This window comes from Chaetura pelagica, unplaced genomic scaffold (assembly GCF_000747805.2).
Source record: "Chaetura pelagica isolate M959 unplaced genomic scaffold, ChaPel_1.0 scaffold166, whole genome shotgun sequence".
NCBI lineage: Eukaryota > Metazoa > Chordata > Aves > Apodiformes > Apodidae > Chaetura > Chaetura pelagica.
Genome location: NW_009953758.1, coordinates 312,103 through 339,674, shown reverse-complemented (window position 1 = coordinate 339,674; position 27,572 = coordinate 312,103). Strand labels below are relative to the sequence as shown.

Sequence of the window (27,572 nt, the reverse complement as noted above, 5' to 3'; positions counted from 1 at the left end):
TTCCATGTGGACTGTAGCAGAATACAGCATGCACAGCAGGTTTTACACTCAACTGTAGCGTATCACCATAGTCAAGGAGGTATAATTATGTCCAGTTGGTTGAAAGAGTATTATAACCAAACAGATACGTTAACTGAATTCAGAGTTGTTACGCATTATTGTCATCTAGCAAATTAATGATAATTTGTCAGTTGCCACAGCCAGTGACAGTAATCTCCAGTATAAATGACAAAATCTAAATTATCAGGAGCACATGCCTTTCTTCCAGCTATTTCCATCACTTTCCTGGAACTCTCTGTAGAGATTATGAATATTTTTGTGTCACTTGACCTAGCTGACACCTTTCTGTTTCCTCCCAAAACACCTATCTACTTCTACTCTACTGTGCTTCCATACCCCCCCTTATCTTTATATTTATTATTTTTTTTAGCTTTCCTCCCTTTATCCTCAACACCTGCAGAAACTACCATATTTCTGTGCAACATCAGTCACACCTACCATAATTGCTTCCAAAAGGAACTTGCAATTATTCCTGATCTTGCAGGCTTGGCTCACGTGACACTCTTTGGACTAAAACTTTTTTTACCATCTGATGCACATAGTGGTTTTACATATAACTAGAAGAAATAGGTGGTGATAAAGACAATGCTGTCTTCAAAGAAGATCATGGCCAACAGAATCTCTAAGAGCGGCCAGTCAGTATTATGTTCTTGCTAAAAAGACTACTGTGAATTGAGTGACACATATGATAAGAACTAAACAAAGCTGCAGGCATCCTTGCAGCTTTCAGACATTAAAGTGGAAGTAACTGCATAAATCTTGCTGTTTTCAGCTTTCACAGAGAATACCATCTGCTTCATATTATTTTCTGACCCAAATACTGGTGTCTCACATCTCTCAGCACCACCTTCAAGTGTTTTTAATGCAGACGTGCTTTGGGGTTCTGCAGCAGCTGAAGCATGTGAGATGCTACCCAGCAAGCTGCCAGAATGTCATGCTTCAGAAAACCTCTTGGAGCTATATTTAAGTATTTGCTATAGACAATGAATACAGATTAAAACAATCACTGCTGCATGGAAAATACTGCCACAAAAGGCATGTCCCTTTTCACAGTGCAGATAGGATGTTCTCCCACCTGCCAGGAGGAACTTCCTATATTCCATTGGGAATTACTACAGGCCTCAATTCAGCACTCCTGTTTTGTTGTTGGTGGTTTGTTTTCTTTTGGGTTTAGGTGGGATTTTTTTGCTTTTTTAAAGTTTTTTAAACCAGGTGGGGGAAAAATAAGTCGTTACTAATACATGAACAAACATGTCTGAACTCTGTTTTATCCTTCATAAGAAAATTAATTCCCTTAATCTTCTTCCTTATATACAATATTTTAACAGGTAACCTTCCTTCTCATAATTGTATTTCAGCCCTGATATTGCAAAGAACATGTTATTTAATTGAAAAATGAAGAATTGCTACCCAAACACATATTTTTCCCAAAACAAAACGCTGCTGTCTAGTGGAGGATAACTATATGATCCAATTTCATTGGAAGGAATGCTTCAAAACTTTCATTTTATTAGTTACAGGAAAACTTAATTTTCACAAGCAGTGACATACAGAAGGAGTAGGGTTGGTTTGTTTTTAATCTCACAGATTGTCCTATGAGATACTGGTATTTATTCCTTAAGATAAATTTGCTATGCATTTATATCAATACTATAATCACATTCAAACAACCTGCCAAATGTTTGTGCATTGAAATAATACATTGTCTAATTTGATCCTATTTAGTTTTTCTGTTCTTAAAGAATATAAAACACAGGCCAATTTTTTGGTATTTTTATCCACATATTTAATTACTGACAAATTTTTCTAGGTCTGAGCTTTAGGTAACCATTTTGAAGATACAACATTCATCATTTATAGTCACAGAACAATTTAGGCAAACATGCAGACACTATGAAAATTTATTTCTCCTGTTTGCTATGGGTTTCTACAGACATGTCAGTCATTACCTGTTGCAGTGGTTCCCCTCAGCTTATACTGAAAGTGATAAGTGGTCCAACATCAAGGAGTATTTGTCCTGAAGGAACAAAATTTTATCCTACTTTTAGTCAACTTATAAAATACACCATTCATTCACCTTCTTCCTTGTTTTTCACTAACTTTTTTATTATTAAATCTTAGATAAAGGAAAAAAAGAAATAGCCCTCCATACTAAATTTCTTCAAGTTATGGGCCGAAGCAGCACAGTTCTAGATTTATTCCTAGCTTCCCATATTCACAAGAGGAAACCTATATAGCATATGCTTCCATTTTCTTATCTCTCTGCAGATAAGGAATATGTGTAGTTTCCTGATAAACATATTAAGAAAATACTTTTATTACTTTTTTTTTCTAATTAAGTGCCTTTTAAAAAAAATTGCTCTCTGCTTATTACTATACTAATACATTTAACTACAATTTTTGCCTCCATACTTCTTCCACTTTAAGTACTCTTCCTATCAAATACAAATATTAGGGGGAAAGAACAGTAAAAGAATATAGGTTGCTAATTAGCATAAACCTCACCTGTAAAAGTTCTAATCCAGTCAGAGCTATATCTAGTGTTCTGTCAAAATTGAATATGAAATATCCATTACATATAATATTACAGACTAGTAAAGGCACTCCAGACTTCACTTGACCACCAGCAACTGAAGCTGCACACGCCACCCACAGTCCTGCCCAGCTCCACAGCAGCCAGACAAGGTCTCTGGACACACAGCCTGTCTTTCCTGACTGCCTCTCACCATCATTAGAGCCCTCACGGAAATGTATTTCACAGCAAATACCTAACCCTGCTGCTCTAGACCCAGGAAATTAGAGTGGTACTTAGCTTCTCCATTTGATTTCTTCTTTGTCCTCTCCCGTTTCACTTCTGCTCTCATTCTGTTCCTATCACTGAAAAGATGCTGTTCCCACCACTGGGTTCAGCTGACACCGTGGCAGAACAGTTCACACTTAAGCAGTCACTGCAGCCTTCTACCTACTACCAGACCTCCACCCTTTTCCATCTGAGAAGTCACCAGACTAACAGGTCATTTTCAATCATAGAACATCAGGTTGGAAAGGACCTCCCTCAGTGATCACCTGGTCCAAACTTTCTTGGCACTAGCACAGTCTAGACAACATAGCCCAGCATCCTGTCCATCTGAGTCTTAAAAGCATCCAATGTTGGGGAATCCATCACTTCGCCGGGGAGATTGTTACAATGGCAGATTGTTCTGTGGTAAGTTTTCCTCCTGTCCAATTGGAATTTCCCCAGGAGTAACTAGCACCCATTACCCCTCCTCTTTTCCATGTAAATCCTCATAGAAAAAGAGTCTCCATCTTCTTTGCAGCCACCCTTAAAGTACTGGAACATGACCTTCTTTTCTCCAGGCTGAACAAACTCAGTTCTCTCAGCCTTTCCTGTACAGTAGGCTTCCCAGTCCTTTGATTACCTTCATAGTACTTCTCTGGACTCTCTTGAGCCTGTCTGCATCTTTTTTGTATAGCAGGGACCAGAACTAAACACAGTGTTCCACTGCTGCTTAGAATGGGATGACGACTTCTTTATCACAGCTGGTGATGCCCTTGTTAATGCAGCCCAGCATCTTGATGACTTTCTTTGCCACTGCAGCACACTGTTCCCTCATATTGAGCTTGTTGTCCACCAGGTCTCTTTCCTCAGAGTTCCTCTCCAGCCAGGGAGATCATCGCCTGTGCTGTACTCCTGGCTTATGTTTTCCCAAGTGCAAAATCTTACATTTGTCTTTGTTGAACTTCTTGTTGGTCTACTCTTCAAGAAGGGTGGCTCTCCCTTCTCAAGTGTCTACTTCCCCACTCCATTTGGTATCATCTGCAAATTTAGAAACATTTTGTATTCCAATCTGAAGGACCAAGGATAGGTTTTATTTATTTATTTTTGTTGGTTGGTTGATTTTTCTTTTTTCTTAGGACACAGAGAGAGATACAGAAGCTCCCTTCATTTTCAACTTCCTACTGACAAATTTTTAGAAGTAATCATTCAGCTACTCCTATTGTTAGGCAGAAAGAAAAGTGGATATGAAGTCTGGGGTTTTTACCCACTGCAAATAAAATGCAGAACCACTAATCTTGAAAGAAACAAATTAACAATGTATCTGCTTTGCCATTTACTTGAAATTAAGATGAAAACTGTTTTCAAGTTTTAGTGCAAGTCGCATAGTAAATGAGTATTTTCAGTACAACTCACTGAGAAAAAAAATATATTTAACTGATGATCAGTTGATAAATCATGAATTATCAAGGAGTTCCCAAGCCTTACAATTAAGGAAAATTTACATGTGTTTTAAAACAGACTAAGGACATGGAGAAAATTAGAAATCATTATATGGATATTCACAATTAACAGTGAATTTTGGTAGCCAGTTCTTTTTTCCTTAAAAATATGCCATCAGCAGTACTGAAAAGAATCAGGGTTCCCATTCAAGCCACCCACCAGCAGCTGGCCTTGCTGCTGCACCAGTGGCTCTGCAGTTCATACTTGAGATTCTTCAGCAACCCTCCTATTCCAAATTCAACTCCTATGTTCTCCAGAAGTTGGACAATGTTTATAATTTTAAGGGCATCTGGTGATCAAATTTGAATTACAGTCCCTAGTTGTTCACTTAACCTAATGGCTTCATATTATAGCATTAACTTCATAAGTGTTTTTACTGTAAGAAGTACAGAAACCATTCTGAGACATGGTAGATGAAACAATGATGGTGTCTGGGATGTTCTGTCTTAGGTCTTCTACTGTTATCTAACAATTTTTCAGAAATTCTTTCTTGAAAGTGCACATCTAACTTGGTGTTTAATTTCAATTAGCACAGTAATTAAACAAAGAGGAAAATGAGCAAACCAGTTTTATTTTTAGGTGAAATCTGCACTGAAGATAAAATTAATAAACATGTACATTTAAAGAAATATCCCAAAGTTTCATTTTTTTGACCATTAAAACTGACTCTTAAAAAAGCTGCTAGTGAGTGAAATCCAGCAGATAATTTGTTTACTGACTGTACAGAAATCTTAAACAATAATGACTAATTCAGAGTGCTCTTGCAAAACATCTGGTTTTGACTGAAATACTTACAAAGCACATAGCCCGCCTGGAGGGCGAATTTATATTTACTTGAAGCAAGACAAATTTAATGTTAAATATTAATTTAGCTTGTAAATACCTGAGATGTATGCTCAATGATTCTCGACTGTATTAATAACTAAGCAATGAAGGAGAAGGATGGTAGGTCATTCATAAATGAATTATACACAAACATAATGCATCAATAAATAACAGGTTTATATTTTCTTTTTTTCTTTTCTATATTTCTATTTTCTATATTTTCTTTTCTTTCTTTTTGTCTGCCTCTTTTTGTCATATTAAAGACAATAATAAACAGATGCAATTTACTGAATATTTTAATACAAACAATAGAGTTTAACAACAATTTCAATAGCTGCATTTCACTATATTTACAACAAAATCTAAAAAAACCAAACGAGGTGTTTACTCATTCCAATACCAACTCCACCCATTTTCATCTTCAGAAGAATATTTATTCACAAAAATAGCAAGCACTTTTAGTAGATTTTCCCACAGTACAATGAAGTACTTACCCATAGGAAAGGTTTCAGTTCTCTACCCAAGTGGTCCCTACCTGTCTTACACTTACATCTTTAAAATAAATAGATAGACTTCTATACAGACAAATCAGTAAGTGGCCATCTCATTGAGATCACAAAGTAAACTCTAATTTGTTCTGCAATTTCTGTTGTTAAAAGGAAGATATCAAAATATATATATGGCTTCTAGAGCAGTTACCAAACACAATACATTCTCAGTCTTCACCCTGCCAAATTCTAGGTAACAGTGTATCTTACTATCACACTGAAAACACAAAATAATTTAAGAACAGTTTGTTGAATTTTACATCAGATCTTCCCTGTATGGAGGATTATTAAAAAAATACAGTGGCACCTTAAGACTTAATCCAACATAAATACATTCTTTGAATCCAGCCTTACACATTTATTTCGGTTGCTACATAAAGACAAACTGCAGCACAAACCCATTCAATTTAAAATGCTAGATCATTCCACAGCCTGCTTTCATTTCACAAGTGCACAACTTCAGCTTTACTCTCTATTTTGTTTCTCTCCAGCCTTGGCCAATGTTATAAGCACAGCAAATACCCAAACACTGCTGACAAGAAAACACTGAGATACCTCCCTTCCTTTGCACTCAAAGAAATTTAATACTACACAGAAATAATTTAAAACCTATATTCATTCTGAAAACTGTTCTAATGAGCTAAAAATAAAAATACTTCAAAATTATTTAATGGCAATGCTTGAAAACAGCTTTCCTTTATTTCCACTTTATATATTAAAATAAAACTAAGTTGCTCACATGATCCTGCTGATTTCCACTTTATATATTAAAATAAAACTAAGTTGCTCACATGATCTCGCTGAATTATGAAACCTTCCTAAAACTAACACTGCTGTTATTTACAGATTCCAGCAGTATAACAGCTGCTACAATACGAAAAGCTAGTAAAAACATGACAAATTACAAAAACAGCCTTCTGAGAGTTTAGCAACAGCTTTATAACCTGCAGTTTCTTGCAGGTACATCCCAAAGCAAAATCCTGGGGAGGAAAATAATTCACTGGATAATACCTTGGAATAAAAGAAAACCAATTAAAAAACCCACATGAAACAGAGCAAATATTTCCTACACTTCCAATAGTACTCCTGAAGTTTAACTCAGTATGAATTAGTCAGAGACCCAGTTCTAGATTTCTGAAGTCTCTGTTCTTAGCAGCTATAAACTGACCTCTGCAGCTCCTGTTGAAAGGCGATTTCCAAATGCACTCTATCCAAGCACAGAACTCTCTTGCAGTTAGTTTTTATTTTTTTAATTAAATCTGTCCGTGTGTAATACTGAGTTAGTAACCAGTTCCACCCATTAACGTTAACACAAAGATCTAATTCTAGCACATGAAAAGCAAAATATCATCTTAAATCCACTTTATTTCCACTGTCTGGTAGAGAGAAGACTCTCCTTTGGGGGTCTGTACTAACAACATGTGGTAAACAAGTAAGCAATGCTTTTGACAGTATTTCACTTACCAACTCAGTTATTGAGACACACAGAATTGATAATACACATTTCTTCATTCAAATGTCTTCTTGATATTTTATTGTTTTGCTATATTGTCTTATGTCCAAACGCTATGTAACAATAGGAATATGAAATTCATTATTATCAAATATCAGAGGCCTCCTAGGAGGGGTTGATTCTTTGTCTGCTTTGTGCAACAGTTTAAAAAGACCTGTTCCAATATTCATGGGAATTCCCATGATTATGCACTCAGAAACACCTAGGAAAAAAAGAAAAGGAAACATGTTGAACATCTGAAGTGGAAGGATTTACAAAAATATTTTCATTTGCTCATTCTGTATACATTGCCTATCAAATCTCCTTCAACCTCACGGGATAAGACCAATGTCTCTTCACTAGATAAAGTGAAATGTTATGGTCATCAGAGCAGTATGTTATTTCATCTGTGTTATTTAAATTCTAGACAGGAAAAATTTATCCTAACCTAAACACTTTCTGTAGCTATGAAAGAGCTTCGGAAAGTTTGTTTTCTGAGAAGACACATTCCACTCAATGCCAATAATATAAGATGCAAAGCAAAGTTACTTTATATTCATTCTCTGATTCAGTGCTAAGATTCCATCAAATGTTGCCAAGTTTTCTTGAAACACCTGCAACCTCCCAGAGAAAGAAGCATACTGACTATGTCAGCTATACCGCAATTCAGGTTTTGTTCACAATTCAGAAAGTGCTTATTCTGAATTTAAAGATTTCATTTATCAGTTATTTTTGATAGCCATAATATTTATCACACCTACATGCTGACATTTTTATTCCATATCTACTGATGTATACAACTTTTCCAGAGAATGTTCCAGATTAAAAGCAACCTATCACATAGAAGTGTTGGTTATTTTCCTCAGCATACTGTTATGATCAAAATGGCACTTTTGCACATTTTCAGGAGTCTAAGAATCCTGTCCTTCACATAAACATTCAAGGAAAAAACAATAAATAAAAGTACCTTTGAATACACAAAGGATGAAAATTGATTTGCTTAAAATTCTGGCAAGTTTTGATTAGTAATTTAAATGTAGATGAATGAAGATTCTGTATTTTGGCTCCTAGGCCATTGCTGTATTTCTACTACATATTTTCCAACATTGTGCACTTAAAAATAGAATCTTAGGAGTCACATACTATATATTTAGACCCCTACAGCATGTACAATAAAATGTATAAAGGAAATGCCTTTCTCTCATCTAGCAGATTAAAATTTACCTGACTTCGCACAATAATCTCTCAAGCTGAGCCAAACTCTGAACCACAAAATGCATTTAGATTTTGGAAATCCTTCTTCCCTTGCAGTACTTCCATGTATACAACCAGTAGTCCTGCTGCCCCACCTCCCCTTTGCCTCATGGATGAGGTAATTGTTGCAGTGCTGGACAGCAGTCATGTATAACTAGAAATGTTTGGGTAGAACATGCCACTGTAACAACCAGGTGTATGCTACAGATCTGCAAGAGTTTACAAGCTCAGAGGGGATTCTGAGAAAACATTTCCTTACTGTCCAGGATGGAATCAGTCTCCCATAGGATCTATGCTTTAATCATGGGCAAATAACAACTTAAAAAGAGCAAGGAAAGCCCTCTCACACAGAATGCTCGACAGCCCAAAAAACATAGAGCTCTTAAAATACAAACTAGTAACACAAAGGCTTCTAACAGATGCAAGCGATTCAGCACATATATGCTTTCTAAGACCACCTAGAAATACATATAAACTAGTAAACCTTAAAATAATACATTAATATATTTATACTTCATTAGCACCAAGGAACTCCAAATGAGCAGTCATAGCTCCAGGACATTAGGCCTTACATGAACAGATGAAGAGGGTGAAATCTGCTTGACTTCTCCTTTACTCTGTTTAAGCTACTAGATAGACTTGTTAACACATTACTCTAAAAGGTATGTAGCTTAAAGCAGAGTGAAATCAGTGAAGAAAGGAGGTCAAGTTCCTCTCTAATACTTGGAAAGTATATTGCAGAAATGCAAAGTTAAGATAGACAGAATGACAAAACTCATTTACTTGAACGTACTGTTCCGCTGCATGTAAATGTGCATGCATGCACTTGTCAGCATGTATGCATGTATTTTTAAACTCTCCTGAATTCTGTGAGAATATGTTAATGAACTTCACTTTAAAACTGAAGGACAGATACATTTAAAATACATTTCTCAGGACATGGATCTTTGCTCTGTTAATGAATGCAATACTGAGATGTAAGACTTCTGATTTTAAAAAAAACCCCACTTTTAATATATTTAGATTAGAACTAACTGAAAAAGGAGTTTGCCATTCTGTTTATTTCTAGATACAACTGACAAATCACATAATGATTATGTATAGTATCATATGCATCTATGCTGAGACATACAGGAATGAAAACAAAACAAATATTGAATGGGATCCTAGATTTCTTAATCATCTCTTAAGTGTTAAAGACACAAACTTGCACAAGTGAAAAAACAGAACTACTGACAGTGGGAAAAATTTCTTGGTATGGCATTGAGCTATGTGGTGAGAGATAAAACCAAATTACTACAAGTCTACTTTAAGAAACATACAACAAATGTCCAACCGACTTAAAAATCTCTGACTGAGTTTATAAGTAGAGAAACATCCTCCAGACTTCTAGGATCAACTTCAGGCCTGAAATTTGACACAAGCTGAAGAGAAAACTTAATAAGGACAAAAATGTGAAGCTTTGAAGAGGTTTACAAATGCTAGGGTAAGGACCATAAACTGCTATAGAATTTGCAATACCTACCACAAACAGAATCCTTCTGCCCAAAGTAGGCAGCATCAAATAGATGGTCTGCAGTCTTTTCAAAAGAAGCCAACATCAACACACTTTCTTTCATTTTTGCCAGTCCAAACCTAGTAATGCCCAGGACTTCACCCTGATTGATGGAAAAACCCAAAGAAAGACTATTACAATAGTGCCTGCAGGTCAGTTTAATTTGCTAAAGAAGCAAGGCAAGTGAACAATGGAAAGGTAGTTTTTATTTTAAGAAACATGTGAAACAAGTAGCAATTAAAAAGGTTACTATTTACAATATAGCAATGTCACAATACACTGCTTTCCAGTTGAACATTCTGAAGGTTAATAGTTTGGTAGCAATCAGTATTTTAATAAAACACAAGTGATTATTCATACAGAAGATAAGCTGTTAGTTAATAGACTGAGCTACAAACTTTAGTGGGGTCTGTGAGTACTATATTGAAGCTAATGCCTATTGACTACTAATACATCTGGTTTCAGCTGCCAGGAGATAAAAGAATATGTTAAATCATCTTTTTTTTCACTCTAAAGAACAACAACAAAAAAAGTAATTAGCTTTTTAAACCAACTGGATCTATTTTTGTCCCTAACATACATCCTGATTGTAACAGACTCTGCACAGAAGCACAAATCAGAAGTACAGACAACAGAATGCATGCTAGGAGCCCAACAAGTGTAAAACACTGCACTCTGATGTCCTTGTCCACTATTGTGTTGCAGCCTCACACAGCCAGCCTTGGGAACTGCTGCAACTCAGTACAAAGCCCTACAGTTTTGAGACAAGTCAAACCTCCTTCATCCGTTCTACCCAAATTAAAGTCTTACACTCTGGCAGACAAAGTGGAAAATCCTACTTCACTAAGTGTACTGAAATCTATAAAGCATACCAGATGTGAAGGCATACAAGTCAATCAATGAAAACTAGATACGATTCTCTACTAACAAGTCCTGGAAGACTGTTCATATGCTACATGTAATCTGATTCTATTTGTAATGTCTCTATCCTACTCTTACATGCAGCGCAGCTGCCATCAACCACACCCCATATGGTTTTCTGCACAGCAAGCCTTAAATTGCATGCATGGTTACCCAAACAGTTGATTTTCATACCAGAATTTTTAGGATTCTTATTTCAAATACAAAGTTAGGATTCCCTACTAATGTTATCAACTTCTTCTCAGTCAAAACAGACCTCTTCAGATCTCTTCCTCCCCCTACCCTCAAGAAATATATTAATTAAATGCTTTGTTTGATATACAGTAACAAGTATTGGGTTAACTTAAAAGTCTTTAAACCTGTAACTGATCTCCATCTCTCTAGCTCACCTGTCCTTCTCAAACACGGTAAAATTAATTTGTATAAGCACACCAATGTAACGTGTAGCAAAAGTGTAGTACAAACCTTGTAAGTCATTAGATCAGACAGCAACATAACATGTCTCCTGTCAATGCTCATACCATGATTCACCATTGTATACTGAATCTCATTGATAATGGTTGTCCGAGCAGCTTCAATTCCTAGGGTCTTCTCTACCTACAAAAGAGATTGTTAGATCAATGTGATGAGTCAAATTCTTGGAGCAAGTATACTTCTGGAACAAACAATATCTGAGGTCAGATAGTACTCTATTTCCATTACTATCCTTTTGCATTTCTTAGTTTAAAAATATAGAAAAAGCTTTGAAGTGAACACTGCTGCCAGTGGAATTATCCTCTTGTGTTAATGCATTCTGACAACTTTCCGTGAAATGAGGCTCCACTACATATCAACTGCTGCATCTGAGCACAAACAAACACTTGTAATAGAGATGCTATGGGCTACAACCCGCAGCACCCATTTGAACATTACCTCATAAGTGTTGTTAGATGTTGTTTTTGTTCCTTTCACTCCGTGAGTAGCCATAACAGCTCGCAGATTATCACCTTCTACTAGAAGTTTATATTTTTCCTTTCCACTTTGTTCATCAATATGAATGACGGCTCGGGAAACCTCTGGTATACCTTGCACTACAACCTTTACAATACAAAAAAGCTAGTCACTTGGATCTGTACAGTAATGCAGTACAAAAGGGCAACCCTTATCAGCATCCAAATCTACTTAAAAGCTTCAGCTTTTGTAGTAAATACTCAGTTAAAAAATATATGATTTCCTGCTCTTACACTAGTGCAAATGTGACATTCACACTGTCCTATAAACCTTACTCACTATGTACATTTTGGTTTTTATGCCAGATCTCCTCACACTCAAGACCCGGGTCCCTGAATGCTGTTAGTTCCACACAAATTACACTAATAAGCTTCACTCAGAACTATTTTTAAAATTCCAAGTAAACAGTCTCCTCACAAAAAGCTGCAAAAATGCCTTATACTGACACGTGAATCAATTCTAGATGCAGCTGGAAGAAGACAAGTATTTCATTTAACTGCTAAACTCTGAAAGCTTCAATAATTTTAAAAAGAAAGTATTACGGCTTCAATTTCAATTATAAAGATACATAACAGAAATTTAGCTTAAGTTGTTAAGCAGTGACAAGGCAATCCAAGAGTTACAGATTCAGTTTATCTTCATCAAATTAACAAGAATTATTTTGTCTTCCCACTATAGAACCCCAAAACATTATTATTGATTAGCTCCCACAAAAACCTGAGACAGCATTTGTTTTTACCTTTGGCAGTTCTTCCTTCAGGGACTGCAATACATAATACATTGAACTCTTGCTGTTTTCACGGGGGGTCACACACACAACTGCTTCTCCATGGACAGCAACATCCCCAGGCTTTACTCTGAGTTTAGATATGCAAATAGAGTAACGCACAGTCTCTGCATTCACCTGTGGCAAAAGTCAGCCAAACATCAGGTTCTTTCAACTTTTATCAATCTGCTCAAATAGAGCAGTCTTTGAGCAGATTATTCAAAAAGCAGAATGTAGAAAAATAAACAAAAATCCTTATTCTTACAAACTGCACTAAATGCTATCCTATACTGAAGGTACAGGCCTAAGTGTTCACTAATGAACAGAAATGGCATCCTTGTATTTAGCAAGACACCACAAAATGAATGCATGCTCTCTTATTTCTGAATAAAGAAAAGAATCCATTTTACAAGGGAAAAAAAGCAAAAAAAACCCAACAGATGTAACATCCTTCATTCACTTTGTTTTTTAACTTCCACTGGTCTGGTATCTGTTTCTGAGACCAGACTGGAACTTATCCAAGGCATTTTATTCTCTGCATAACAACTCACCTCTAATCTCAGTAGTCTAATACGTTCTAAAGACAGCTTCACTAGGATGAAACAATCATCTGGAAGAAACACTTCCTCAATATATTCTGAAATCTTTAAGAGATAGGAAGTAAATAGTTAGCATGTGAAAATGATACAAGTGCAATACGCTAATGTTTACATTTAAAGCATTAGCAGGAATACAATTTTTCCTACCTCTCCTAACAAGGTTTTCTCAATTCTTCCTTTAACCAGACGAGCAAAATCAGGATCATCATCTTTGTCCAACTGTGCTGATATAATAGGGGTGCTACAAAGAATAAACACACACATACAGAAAAAAACAGTAAAGAAATTGTTCCGTTAGATTACATACGGCTATTTGAATTACGGTTTGCCTTACAGAACATATCCCATCATCTAAATAAATATCTATTAAGATAAAAGAGATCTTCAGCTTCCTCAGGTATTAATAAAATTTATTATTCATGTACACCAGACAGGTAAAAATAAATGCGCACAGAAGAGATTACAGCATGCACTATTCCAGCATTATTTAATACGGCATCATGGATACCTAGGAACAGGTATGCTTCAACTACTGCTAAACACTATGAAGTTTCACAATATATATGAGACACCTAATGGAATACTGAAATTAATAAGTAACCACTCTACCTCATCTGGTTTTCAGAAAAATAAAACTTGTCTCTTCTTTGGCCTTAAGTATTAATTAGTTGGAAAGATATATTTTTCTTGCTTGGGTATTCCATGAATTAAGTGCTGTGTAGTGTATTACTGAGAGCATGGAAATGCTGTCACACATTGCAATCAGGTTTCACTTAAGCAAAGGGAAAAACCAAAACAATGTTAATACCTAATTGCCTTTGAAGCATTAATGATTTCTTTGATTCTTGGCACACCCAAAGTAATGTTCATTGAAGCAACACCAGCAAAATGGAAAGTCTTGAGAGTCATCTGTGTGCCAGGCTCACCAATACTCTGTGCACAAAGAGCTCCTACTGCAGAACCAGGCTCCATCTGTGCCCTGATAAGGAAATTACCTCATTAAAAGAAGAAAGAAAGAGATGCAGAGCTCAAGAAAGCATAAAATCCTAGGCAAGCAAACTATTCTGGCAGATATACAAGAACTTGATTTTTTATGATTTTTTTTTTAATAAATGAACAGGAGAGAGCTTTAAATTCACCAATATTCATGACACTGATCTTGAACAAAGGCAAGAGGATGTCCTGTCATACAGGGTTTCTACAGATCCAGTATAACATCCACAACAGAAAAAAAAGTCTTCTCCTCCTCCTAAGCATCCAGCAGTAGATTTGGGATACCCCCTGGGGTATGTTAGGGGAAACCCCTAACATTTCCAAAACTCCCTTTATATATTTCAGCAAGAGAGAATTTTATTAGGCTTCTTTAAGAAATTACTACACAGTTTACTTTTTAACCGGAACAAAATCCAAATATTAATGCCTTCATCTTACTCAAAAGCCCTATACTGATGATCTATGCTCCCTTCAAGTTATGCATTTAATGGGTTCATTCCTGCATTTGCCTCTTTCTAAAATTTATGTACTTGGAGAGCTGGATGTCCTTACAGGGCAAAAAATGAAGACCACTGAACTACATGACCTCAATATGAGACGTGAGGGATGGTTTACATTCTCACCTACAATTTTGTTCAGATGCTGCAGTTTGCATTCTTCAGCTTACACAGACTAAAATGTGATCTGCTTTCCTAGAGAAAGTAGAACCCCTGAACTTAAGGCACTACTTCCTAAATCAATCTAACTGGTAGCAGTGTCTTATCTTTTCCTTTATGAGATCTTGCCAAGTTAAAATGCTAATAGTGATTTAGCTTGTAACATCTAAAGAATTAATGCAGGGTGAATATAAAAATCATTTAAGTAGACATTATTGTTTTCACTATTATTTGGAGATCTCTTCATATTCATGTCATATCTCCCCAAAAATTACTGAAATCCTAGCTGACAGATTTCTCCTGGTAAAATGACAATAGTCTATAAAACAAAAACAATCATCATAGCAATTAGATCCTTTCTAAGGGTGCCCTTTCTCAGTTGTCAGATCAGCATAAATAACATAGAATGCTAAAACAACCTACCACAGTAAAATAGACAAGCCATGTTTAAGAACACCTCAGACAAATGTAAGCAAATAATCCTAATAACTGAAAGCAGAAAACTGGTAGTTGCTTTAGAATAATTATGTAAAGAATTTAACACATACATGAATCTTACAGAAAAATATTAGTAAACAATTAATGCAGGTTAGCTAGAGGCTACAAAGCAGATGTCACCAAAGGCTGCATGCCAATGAACAAATCCAAACAGTCTAAGTAAGTGAAACAACTCTGCATGGATAATAAAGAGACACAAAAATCCACACCATCACTATCTTCTTAAGACACCAAAATTAACAAACAAAGGACTCCTACAAAGTCATAACAGATGAAAGAATTTGTCAGCACAAAGCATTCACAGACTGTGTAGATCAAGGTTGATGTGAATTTGGAACTGTTTTATTCAGACATTATTTTGCAGATTTGGAACCATCTGCAAGAGAGTGAGGAAGGCAACATGTCTGCCTTAACAAGCCCACCTGTAGATGCTTTTTTTTTTTGCACTCTACCTTTGCCTTCCTATGTTTCTATCATCGAGGGCAACTTTTTCATTATCTGTATTGCATTCACAACAGAAACAACATTCACACTGTAAAACAGCAAAATACACACCTGGATTGCAAACAAAGCAATTAGAGGCGGTTGGATTAAACTGGCTAAACACTCACCTCATGTATTTGTCCCTACAAGTCTCCAGAAACTTTTCTAGTTGTGTTGGAGTAATCCTATCCAACTGATATAAAACTCGTGGCTGAAAAGAGAATAGAACAGTTGGAAAAGCAATAGCTTATGAAGATTTCAAATAACTACATAATTACCCCATTGAAATTATTTACCTCTGTTGTGCCATTGTCATTAATGCCATACTTGTCCCTAGTTTTTTTTATCTTCTCAGAAACACCTTTGATGAATTTTTTAATTTCCTGAAATGACATTAAAACAACAGTAAGCAAAGACACAGTTTTAATATTTAAATCTTCAGCAGTAAGTTAGAGTTTAGAACTCCAAATGGAATATTTACAATAATAAATTAACAATCCACAATATGAAGAGAAGAACATAAAAACTTGGACACATGCACATACACTATAATTTAGCAAACCAGATTCACTCTTGTATCACCACAAATTAGTAGCAGTACATAAGGAATATGGTTTGTGCTGAATAAAAGCATCCCTCTTGAGCACACACTGAAAATTTGAAAGATCTGACTTTGGTTGATCCGTCCTTCCTACCTATCACTTACTAAAACTGATTACCATTAAAAAAAAAAAAAAAATAAATCCAAAGATGCTCAAAATTTTTGTTTTCTCTGTATCCTGACACAAACACATTCTCACTAATTTCTCAGTATTTAAAATACACAGAAGTAGGAAGGCTGTGGCAAGTGAGGAAATATACAAAGGATATTTGCTGTACAGATTTCAAAGATTCAAGAAGTACTTTATTTTAGGGGAAAAAAACTCTCAAAATGGCATATATAGGTTAGTCTCTACCCAAAAGAGTTCAAGTAACTTCTCTATGCTATGGAGATATCTTGTAGATAATCGCAGTTAATGTGTAGTATAACCTGAGCCTTTCACTCTCTTACCAGGTTTACCCAGAAGTAGTTCTATTAGTCTTTAAAAGAACAAACACTAAGAAAAACCTCCAACATTTCTATGAAATATAAGCTGAGTACCAGGCTTTGGATGCATTTGTGTACACTAGAAAACATGAAATACAAGGACAATGATTAAGCTCTTCTCTAAAAGTGGACTCAGAGCAAGTCATTACTGTAACACAGGCCTATGAAAATCAAAACAAAAAGAGGAAATCTTTCCCATCTACTTCAACAAGTTGATTGATTTAAGAAAGCCTCTGTGGAGGTGTGAACAGTTCCGTTTCTGGAGTAATTTTAAATCCTTTTGACTCCATTAGTCCGGTCTGACAAACAGGATGATAGCTTCATAATATCACCTCTTCTTCACTCAGTACTGGACTCCTTCCAACCACTGCAGTAGCCAGGCATGGAATATTACCTGTCTTTTTTTTTTTCTTAACTGAATGAATCGTTACCAAAACACTTCTATTACATCCTGATAGAATCTTCAGATTCTCAAAACAACAACATTTTTGCTGGTATTCAAGGTATTTTCTAATGATGTATTACTTTCTGTGAGTCCTAGAACAAAGTTCAAATGAAAGAACCAATGCCAAGTGTGCTGCTGGCACAGATGCTTCAAGTTGTTCCCCCATTTGGATGACAGGGATACATGAATATCTTTCTGCCACTTTGGCCCTGCAGTAAGTAATATTAATTCACTAATATTTCTTATAATGTATATTAATTTTATTACCATAATTAAAGACATATTCTAATCTAACATCTAATAATATTAATATTGTAATAATTTTCTTATTATCTTGCCATTTTAAAGGTTTCTGATTGTTTTTTTGAATAAAATTACACTTATTATAGGAAATAAAAATATCTAAGTAATAACGTGGTATTAGAACAGTAAACAGTAAATTTTTTACTAGAGGTGCATTAAAAAAGGAATAGTGCAGGACTTGAAGATCACCCCAAACATCTGATCTATAGAAAAAACTACTAAGGAGAGATTCTAGAAGTAATTCTAACTTGGAAAATGCTTCTTTTGTGGTGGGGCTGGAATGGAGGAATGGAAAGGGAAGAAGAAGAAGGTGTAAACTAAATTCCTCTCTCCAGAACACTTTAGACTAAGTTCTTTTACATTTTCACCTACTCACATAAAGCCAGGGGACAGCAATAAGCACACCACCATAAACACAGCAGAAAAAGTTGTCATACTGAAGATTTAGTCATGGTCGTATGGAGAAAAGGCAGACTTAAGACAAAAACAGCACAGGACTGCAAATAACATTCTGGCAAACTATTGATTGTTAACTTTTTCCCTTTTTCCGTCCCTGAGCACCAAAATACGAGAAAAAAACCCTCCAGCATACTAACTCAGTTATATCAATCACATAATTGTGAACTGAAAATTAAAGTACTCAAGTGATACATTATTTCCATGCAGTAGAACAAGGAAATTAAGTGATAAATTTCTGAAGACATTTATTTTTCACTGTCTAAAATTTTACTCATGCACAAGAACTATATGAGGAAACTACCTATTCCTTTCAATTTTCAATTGACTGTTAGGAAAAAATCTATTCCTTTCAATTGGCAGCTTACCCCAAACCATGGATCAATTTATGCTACAAAAATAAAGAAAACATATCTCCCTCTTTTCTGAGCCCATCTGCCTCTACGGAGTTATCTACAGTGCAACACTGTTCTCTGTGAGCACAGCTTGTAACTTACAGAGTAAGCTCAAGAAACAACAGGTTGTTTCACATAATCTAAACCTATAGAGCCTTTTAATCTGGACCTGTTTAACAAAAAGGCACCACACTGACTCTGTAAGCTGTGGCTCAACATGAGTCTTGTCAGCTCCTACAGAGCCAATGTTCAATCAAAATAGCGATTCAGGGTATAAAGCCTGGTCACTCAGGTGTTTGCATCACTAGTGGTATCATTTACATACATGAAACACTGCTAATCAAAGCATCTTCACAGTTAAGTGCACAGAATACAGAGTTGTTCAGACAATCCCACAAGATTCAGCAACAGTACTTTCAAGTCCAGGCAGATCCATTAGGTCAGCTCTACATACATTAGCAACAACTGGCTATGTGCTGAACCCTTGCCATGTTTGTATCATACTCTATCATCTTCAAAAAAACAAATAATTTTTTTTCTTAATTGTGAGGGTGTCTAAACATTTTCCCAATTTCAGTAAGAAAACTAAGAATTAATGTACCTTAATATACTAAAATATATTACAATGTTAACACAACTCAACACTGAGCCAGCCAACAATCTGTTTCTTCATCAGTTGAATTCCCTCCAAAGAGGGCAGAGTGCAGGCAGAATGAAGACTAGTCTTTTTGAAAAAAAGCTATTTAGACATACTCTTCCCTGGGCAAAAATGGATAAGCCCATTGTAGTAAACTCCTGGTAAAATAACAGCTCTAAGAAATCTCTCTGCTCTTCTGGAGGAAAGGATAGGAAAACATCAGAAAAACAGGCTAATATCCCTAAAGGTTGAATGAATTTTAGAAAGAGAAGTCTTGGGTTAAAAAAAGCTTCCTCAAATTCTCAAATTTAACTATGCAGATTAATGTGCAACAATTTTTATCATTAAAAAGAAATTGTACAAATTATTGTTATGAACACCTACATTATAACAAGCAGTAATGTATATGCTAATCAGTTACTTTAGCACTATACACACATCTTTAGCTAAAAAGCACTAACATTAATGCTCACACAGTGCACACACATGCTACAATTACCTCATTATATTTTTCATAACCTGTCTCAGTTAATGTCTTCAAGGATGAATAGATAAAAAAAGAAAAGGAAAGAAGAAAATGTAACAGTATCTAAAACTTTAAAATCTTAACTAATTACCATCAGCGTGATGTAGCCATATCTGTGCCTCTGCAATTAACAGCAATTATTTACTTTCCTGATATGACTTTAAAAGATGTACACCTCAAAGAACCGCTTCATCTCCAAACTTCTGTATGAGAATACTGTATTTTTTTTTCCTTCAGATATGATGTTAAGATTGACAGTGTATTTCAATTCTGCATATAATTATATTTTCAACTCTGCTCTAGCAACAGAATTTCAGATCGGGTTTATAAGTAACTGTTTACTAGGCTTGCCACCTCCTGTTTTTAAGCAATCTGATCTATTAAAAATAAACACTATAAGAACAGATAACTAAATTCATGCTGTTCCCCCTGTTGCCAGTAATCAAGTTTCATCAAGATAAAGCTTAATTCTACAATTTTTCTCACTATTTCCCTAAGTAGTCTTAAGTGTTGCTTTCTCAAATACTGAAATTGCTTAATGCTCTTTCCAACATTTCAAATTCTACATTTCGAAGTGCAAGCAGCCATGTGAACATTCACTTACCCTTACAAGACATGTAAGTTTTCCCCAGCCCTCTGCAGCAAAGCATTTCATATGACAGGTTTTTTGCTCATTTAGGAAAGCAAGGTAAATAGATATAAGTGCATAGTTGGTGTTTTTATTAATTCTATTAATTTCTGACTTAGAGCGCACATTATTACTGCACCATCTTGCTATGGAGAGAACTTCCAGCAAGTTCTCCAATCAGCAGTATTTTCTACTCAGAGAATAACTAGATTTTTCTCTAATTTCTAAAGTTCCTGTGGTGAATATGAACAACTACCATACTAACAATGAAAACTACTAGTCCTACCACCCTATCCCCTAAATGTACAGAAATATTTATTAGTGAACAAACTACTACTACTTCTACTAATGCATAAAATTCAGCCATTGCTCCTACAGAGGGATAAAAGCATTTTATTTCATTTCCTTGATTTGTAAGCAAAAAAACGAATCACAGTGTGACAAGGAAGTGAGATAGGTACCTGCAGAAAACTGTCTCGGCAACAAAGGAATTCATTCTTCTTCATGATGGACTCAGATGTTAACACCAATTCATTTTTACTAAGGGCTGGTTCACTTCGGCATGGATATACAGCCTTCAGAGAAAAAAAATTCCTCACATAAAACATACACATAAAAGCTTTGTTGTACAGGCATAGAATAGAGATACATACAATTGATTAACAACATTCTTCAGTTTCACCGTTTTTTTACTATATAATACCATGCTACTGTGAAGAGCAGGTCCACATACACTGCTTCTTTTGCAAATCTGAAGGTACATGCACACACAATTCTAATTCTATCAATTTATTACACTCGCATTACAGAAATCTGAACAGTTATTCCAGCAAAAGGCTTTTATCTTTGTTGAGGAAGCAGGAGAAAAAAAAGCAAAAAGCAAAAAAACCCCACAAAATCAAACTCAAACAACACCATTCTCCAAACATCACAAGATACCCAGTTATTCAACAACACAACAGGCCTCTGACTTAAGAAGCTGCTCAACACAAAGAACACGCATGTCTTGATTTAATATGGAATTTGTGTAATAAAGTCTATTTTAGTACTCAACTAAACCAGTATTAGGGAGCTGGATATTAGGCCCTAGAATCGTGTCTAAGCACACCAGAAAAAGATATTTCAGCAATCCTTACTCTGATATTGTCTAGAACACGCTTGAACTCCAGTGGTTCATCCTTCCCTTCCATGGCTGCAGGATCCAAGCCATCTCCTCCATAAATGAACTGTATAATGTCACCAGTAGAACTTCTGACTGTTAAATCATACTGTGAGCAAAGATCTTCAAGTGATTTTACCAGCCGCCTCTGAGGGAGGGGAAAACATAAGTGCAAGGAAAGTAATTGGGATATTTTTAAAAACAGCTATTGATTTGGCTTAGAAAAATTATAGAAACCAGACTCAAGAAATTAATCTGACACAGTGATTAAGAAGCTTGAAAACCTGTTTTCAGTCATACACTATACCTAGGCTTTACTGTACATTCCCGAGAACATGAAAGCCAACAATAATAACATTTAAAGGAACAATACAATTCTCCATATTTAGGAAGTCCATCATATAGGAAACGTAATGCTAAGATGCAAAAACCTATTATAGCCTAATTGGGATATTTTTAAAAACAGCTATTGATTTGGCTTAGAAAAATTATAGAAACCAGACTCAAGAAATTAATCTGACACAGTGATTAAGAAGCTTGAAAACCTGTTTTCAGTCATACACTATACCTAGGCTTTACTGTACATTCCCGAGAACATGAAAGCCAACAATAATAACATTTAAAGGAACAATACAATTCTCCATATTTAGGAAGTCCATCATATAGGAAACGTAATGCTAAGATGTAAAAACCTATTATAGCCTAAGGAACTTGGGGGTTGTCTTTTTTTTTTTTACAGTATATTCATATTCCTCCAATCAGGTTCATTTCTCAAGGGATACAACACTGTTCGCATATGTAAACAGAAGCAGTCAATCATTATTTCACTGACAAAAGAGAGTTCAACTGTCAGAGGCAGCAGGTGCTATTTTTCTGCCAGTGTTAGCTATTTCTCTTACTTCAATTTAGTTATATTGGGCAATCCCTTTATCACCACCTTCCTTCCTCCACCTCCCTAGAAGAAGACATACTATGAAACATCAGTGGTTAGAAATGTTTTAACTTGAAAGGTGGACTACGTTCTAAAAACATAAATTAGCTCACTAAAGAATACAAATTGTTAAAAAGATTTTTAAAATATTACTTTTTTTTCCTAATTCCAAAGCCAAAATGCTACAATTTATTCATGTAGAGTGAAACTTGATGAGGAAAAATATTTTGCAGATTATTTACTATATTTTGTCATATACTTACACATATGCAAACAGTATTCCATTAGTTTGGGAACCAGAGAATCTGATCAGTCACCCACCCCAAAAAGAATTTCCTTTGGTCTTTGTAGAGTTACTTGCATATCACTGAAGATGTCCCCAGCCCATACTGTCTTGGCTCTTCTACTGCTTGTTACACTGGGAATAAGACTACATTTAAGGTATTATTTAAATATTTTCACCGTAGTCCTAAGACTGCTCGTAAGAGCAAGAAGCTTTTTTGGACAGACATTTATTTTCACAAGATACAGCCAAAGACACTAATACCTTACATGACATGAAGTCCAAGTCTATACAGCCAAAGTGCCTGTTACCTAAAGACGACTGATCCTGCAACAGACCCTTAGCCATATTTGTCATCCAGACAGTCTTTTTCTTCTATAACCCAAACCAAGGATTCGTGTTTTCTGTTTCTCATTGTAGAAAAACCATATCTGAAAAAGCACTCACAACTCAATTCTATCTTATCACGTACCAACAAAGTTCCATCTTTCATATTGGTTTTAGCAAGACACATTACATAAAAAGTAGTCCTCAATAATTTCACAGAACAAGGGCTTTTATCACCCATGTTCAAGAAGAAACAGTTTATTACAAGCATGTTACTGTAGCATTGCCTGAAGTCTCATTTACAAACCTCACATCTACTGTGGAAAAAAGGAGAGTCACGTATTTCACATTTCTGTCATGTTAACAATAAATACACACAATGTATGTACTTCTACCCCTCCCTTCCCTCAATATGCACATAAGAAAAATCCTTCTTTTGCAAGACTGACAAAATCCCCATTCCACTGACAGTTACCTGCATATATCCAGTTTCAGCTGTTTTTACAGCTGTGTCAACCAGACCTTCTCGACCAGCCATTGTATGGAAAAAAAACTCAGTGGGAGTCAACCCAGAATAGAAGCTATTAGCAACAAAGCCTTTTGCTGCTGGGAGCTACAGAGAAGAGGGGGAAAAAAATAGTTAAAAGGAAAGGTACACACTGTGTGCGTAATAGAGAAAAACATCTGTGTCATTTAAATTCTTTCAGATAGCTAGCCAATATACACACAAACACAGAGCAATTGTCTCAGCTGCTTTTAGCTTTGAAGTTCGATGTTAGAAGCATTTATACAGGTCTAAAACACAAAATCCTTGCCTAGTTCTTCCAAACTAACCTAACAGACTTCCCTTCTCCTTTTACAAGTTCCCTTGTGCTTCTAGCCATTCATTGCGAGCACTACACCAACTTGTAACACTATAGCCTCTCTGAAAGTTGCAAATACTGACAGGAAGACAAGAATGTTCATTTTCCAACAGTATAGCAAATGTATTCGCAGTGCTGAAGCCAAAGGAATCCAGAAGAAAACCCCACAACTGTAGGCTCACATATAACAAATTATTTTAAATGGTTTGCTCTCACCTCTGAGCAGAGTTCTTACCAACGAACTTAATGCAGGCATCCCTTTAAGTCAGATAAAACAAACTAGCTTAATGACCACATAGTACAATGTACAGGCTACAAAGAGGCTCCCCCAAAATAACAGCAAAAAGTGATCTCCTAACATGTAGTACTTCCTAAATCAGTAAAAAAAAGCTGGAGTTTAACTTTTTCTTTCTCATCTAATACACAAAATGTTTTTTTCTCTATTGTAATTCATTCAGGAGAAAAAAAGTTACAGAACTCAGAAGTTGAAATTTGGACATTTAGTGACAAATCCAGTGTCATGGCTACCATCTGACTCTCAGTTACCTGAATAACACACAAGATTCATGGCTGGTACCTAGAACCTTCTCTACTGATCATTAGATTTCAGACAGCAGTTTGGAAAAAAATAAATCTCACTGGATTATACTAACAAATGCATGAGACTCCTTGCTGCTTTATGCAGAACAGAATTCAAACATGGAGCTTTCAGATTAACCCACAATACCCACCCTAGCATAAAAAGAACAGGCTCCAGACTGGTTTATCTGATATGTTTCACCTGTATAAAGATACCAACAGACACTCAGCAGCTACCCTGCCTTAGTGCAGTGAATCAGAAAACAATACTTCAAAAAATTATTTTTAACATATCATCAGATTTGCTTAGACTTTTCTAATTTAGTAAAATTAGAGTAAGGCTTAGCTGTAAAAATTCAGGCTAACTAGATATCCTACCACAATTCACAACATTGCTGTTAATCCCCAAACCACATTAAAAAGAATTCACATTCACCACACGTGATCCTTTCCTTCATCACACCATGAGAGAACATTTTATCACACATCCTTCCTAAAATGGCTTAAAAGCAACTTGTTTCACTATTCTTTATAGTAAGCATACAGAATTACCTTAGAATGCTTCTCAAAGTGAGGCAAGGATCTGTTCTCAAATCCATCAGGAACTCGGGACCCACTGATAGCCTGCTGACCGACACAGGCAATCATCTGGGATATATTAATGAAGGAGCCTGAAAAAGACAAAAAAATCTTACTCATAAATGAGGAATATCAGTGCTCGTCTGATGACTTGGCTTTCCCGACTTGTACGAATATCTATTATTTAGGTTCATAATTTGTCAAAAATACTTTAGAATTGCAACCACTAAAGAAGCTTTTCTGTTACTTGTCCTGTTCATTTATGCAAACTGACAACTAAGTGTGTGACACAGCTAACAACTCCTTTTATATCTTTTTTCCTTTGGGTCACATACATTCATGCCACCACTATTTAACAACAGCATTGATTCTCTCCTGCTTTGTATTATGGATTGTGTTTTATACAACCCATGATCCTGACCTACATATTTTGCTTTTCAATTTCTTAGGTAAAAATATTGTTACAGTATATTTTATGAAGAGCTCAGCGTCTGCCAAGATTCCTAGAACAAATTAAATCCTAGAGAATTAAGTCACTAACACAGAAATTTTATTTGCTGAACTTGTTTGCTGACAATACCTCCCACTCCCCCAAAATTATACACTTAATATCTTCTTCTTAGATTTACGTATCTCTGTAGAAATTCAAAAAGTCACCCTGAGGCTTGCAACATTAGAGACAGGTAAATAAAGGCAAACAGTAAAGCTATTTCTTAAAATTCTCATAGGAAACTAAAGAAAGCTCAGGTAAGAATTTGTGTATAAAACATTTACTACACAAGTGATCCTTCAGAAACAAAGCAGTGAATACTGCTGAAATATTAGTTCCAATTCTTAACATACTAATTTCCAGTTGATTTTGTATGCAATACAGATAATTGAAGCAAAAAATGCAACTGAAAAGTTTTTACTGATGAATTAATTCAAGCCTTATGAACATCTGAAGTCCCAACAGGATGTTTTCCAGTTTGCATGAAAAATTTAAAGATGCAAAACCTAGCACATCAGCTTGATTTTGATTAGCTTTACCCAATCTGTATATATTGAGAAGTCACTTCATCTCTGTAAGACATAAAGCAATAGTTGCACAACTGACTGCATAAAACAATCTACAAAGACAGAACAAATAATTTTGTGAAAAGCAATGGGAGTGAGCAATCTACTTGCAAAGCTTAGCTATCCCTACCTTTAGAACCACAGAGAGCCATGATAAGGGGACTGTTGCTCTTGTCCAGTTCTCTGAGACAAGCACTGCCAGCATGATCTCTGATAACAGAGAGTTCTTTAAGGATTAAGGCCTGAAATCAAGATTTCAGAAAGAGAGCATTTGTTAAAAATACTATACACAAACAGTACTTTATCACTTGCTAGCAATACTTCAGTAGTGAAATAGAACAATAAAGAGAAAGAAACCTAGACTAAACTTGTTTTGCCAAAAGCACAAACTTTTAATTCGTATAACTTTCAACTTCCCAGTTCGCTGCACAAGAATTCTTTGCTGGGATAGGACATGGGTAGCCAGAGACATGACAGCTTCTTTTGTCACCAGCAACAGCTTAAGCTAAATTCAACACTGAGCTAAGCTCTAAGTCTCGCTGCACTACATCAAAGATGACCACCAAAAATACATTTTTGTACTGCTTTCAGAGAGTACAATGCCAGTAACTTCAATTGTTAAGAATATAACAAACACACACAAAAAAAATCCAGGATATATCCAGGTGTCTGAGCACAGACTGGAAAAGACTGCAATACATTTAGCAATACATTCAGTCAGAACACCAATTCAAATGGGACGATTGTGACAGCAGACTGTAAAGTGGAGTTTTCTGGTTGTTTGGAGTTGTTTTGTTTGTGGTTTTATTTTTATTTGCTTTGGTTTTGTTTTCTACTTCTTTTTCTTCAGGTAAAAGCTAGACACTGACTAGTCAAGAAGACATATGTAGAATCATTAAAGACAATTTTTAAAAGTGTTCTTAAGTCCCTGTCCATAAGCTTTTGGGCAACATTCATTGCTCTCCATTAACATCACTACAGAAAAAAGAAAAAACCTAGCATAACCTAAGTCCACTTAACTTCTGCCCTAATCATGAGCAAGGAAACACATATAAACAGAACTGCAAGAAAAGGAATGTTTTACTTCTTGGATTAGGTTCTTGGGTGTTACTGTTCTTTATTAATTTAGCAAATAGTGACATATATAATTAACCCCATACCAATTACCTGAATAATTCTATTCTTTTGTATGGCATCCCAATACCTCCAGCCAGGAGGCAGAGAGGATGTCAAGTTTTAATATTTAGCTAACATTTTTAGAAGCATACAAACACCTAAATCTGTTAGGTAGATGTTAGAAAGCCTAGATAGACTCAGCTGAAGTTGCATACCTAGGAACCCTATTTGCTTTTATTTTTAGGTTTCAGAAGACAAATTTGAACTTCACAATTTACAGGAA

At 35.6% G+C, this 27,572-nt stretch overlaps 1 protein-coding gene across 1 annotated transcript in view; it reads right to left on the bottom strand.

Moving 5' to 3' along the window:
- Positions 1 to 7,260: 7,260 nt before the first annotated feature.
- POLR3A (polymerase (RNA) III (DNA directed) polypeptide A, 155kDa) overlaps positions 7,261 to 27,572 on the bottom strand; it is a 34,560-nt gene continuing 14,248 nt past the window's right edge. Inside the window, exons 16-30 of the mRNA XM_010000722.1 lie at positions 26,304 to 26,415; positions 25,091 to 25,209; positions 23,572 to 23,709; positions 21,533 to 21,703; positions 20,858 to 20,971; positions 16,216 to 16,302; positions 16,048 to 16,130; positions 14,098 to 14,268; positions 13,437 to 13,530; positions 13,242 to 13,334; positions 12,664 to 12,828; positions 11,847 to 12,011; positions 11,400 to 11,531; positions 9,984 to 10,116; positions 7,261 to 7,427 (exon numbers count right to left, since the gene is read on the bottom strand). Of these exons, the coding sequence (XP_009999024.1) occupies positions 7,279 to 7,427; positions 9,984 to 10,116; positions 11,400 to 11,531; positions 11,847 to 12,011; positions 12,664 to 12,828; positions 13,242 to 13,334; positions 13,437 to 13,530; positions 14,098 to 14,268; positions 16,048 to 16,130; positions 16,216 to 16,302; positions 20,858 to 20,971; positions 21,533 to 21,703; positions 23,572 to 23,709; positions 25,091 to 25,209; positions 26,304 to 26,415 (1,926 nt within the window). The 3' untranslated portion in view covers positions 7,261 to 7,278. The remainder of the gene's footprint in view (positions 7,428 to 9,983; positions 10,117 to 11,399; positions 11,532 to 11,846; positions 12,012 to 12,663; positions 12,829 to 13,241; positions 13,335 to 13,436; positions 13,531 to 14,097; positions 14,269 to 16,047; positions 16,131 to 16,215; positions 16,303 to 20,857; positions 20,972 to 21,532; positions 21,704 to 23,571; positions 23,710 to 25,090; positions 25,210 to 26,303; positions 26,416 to 27,572) is intronic.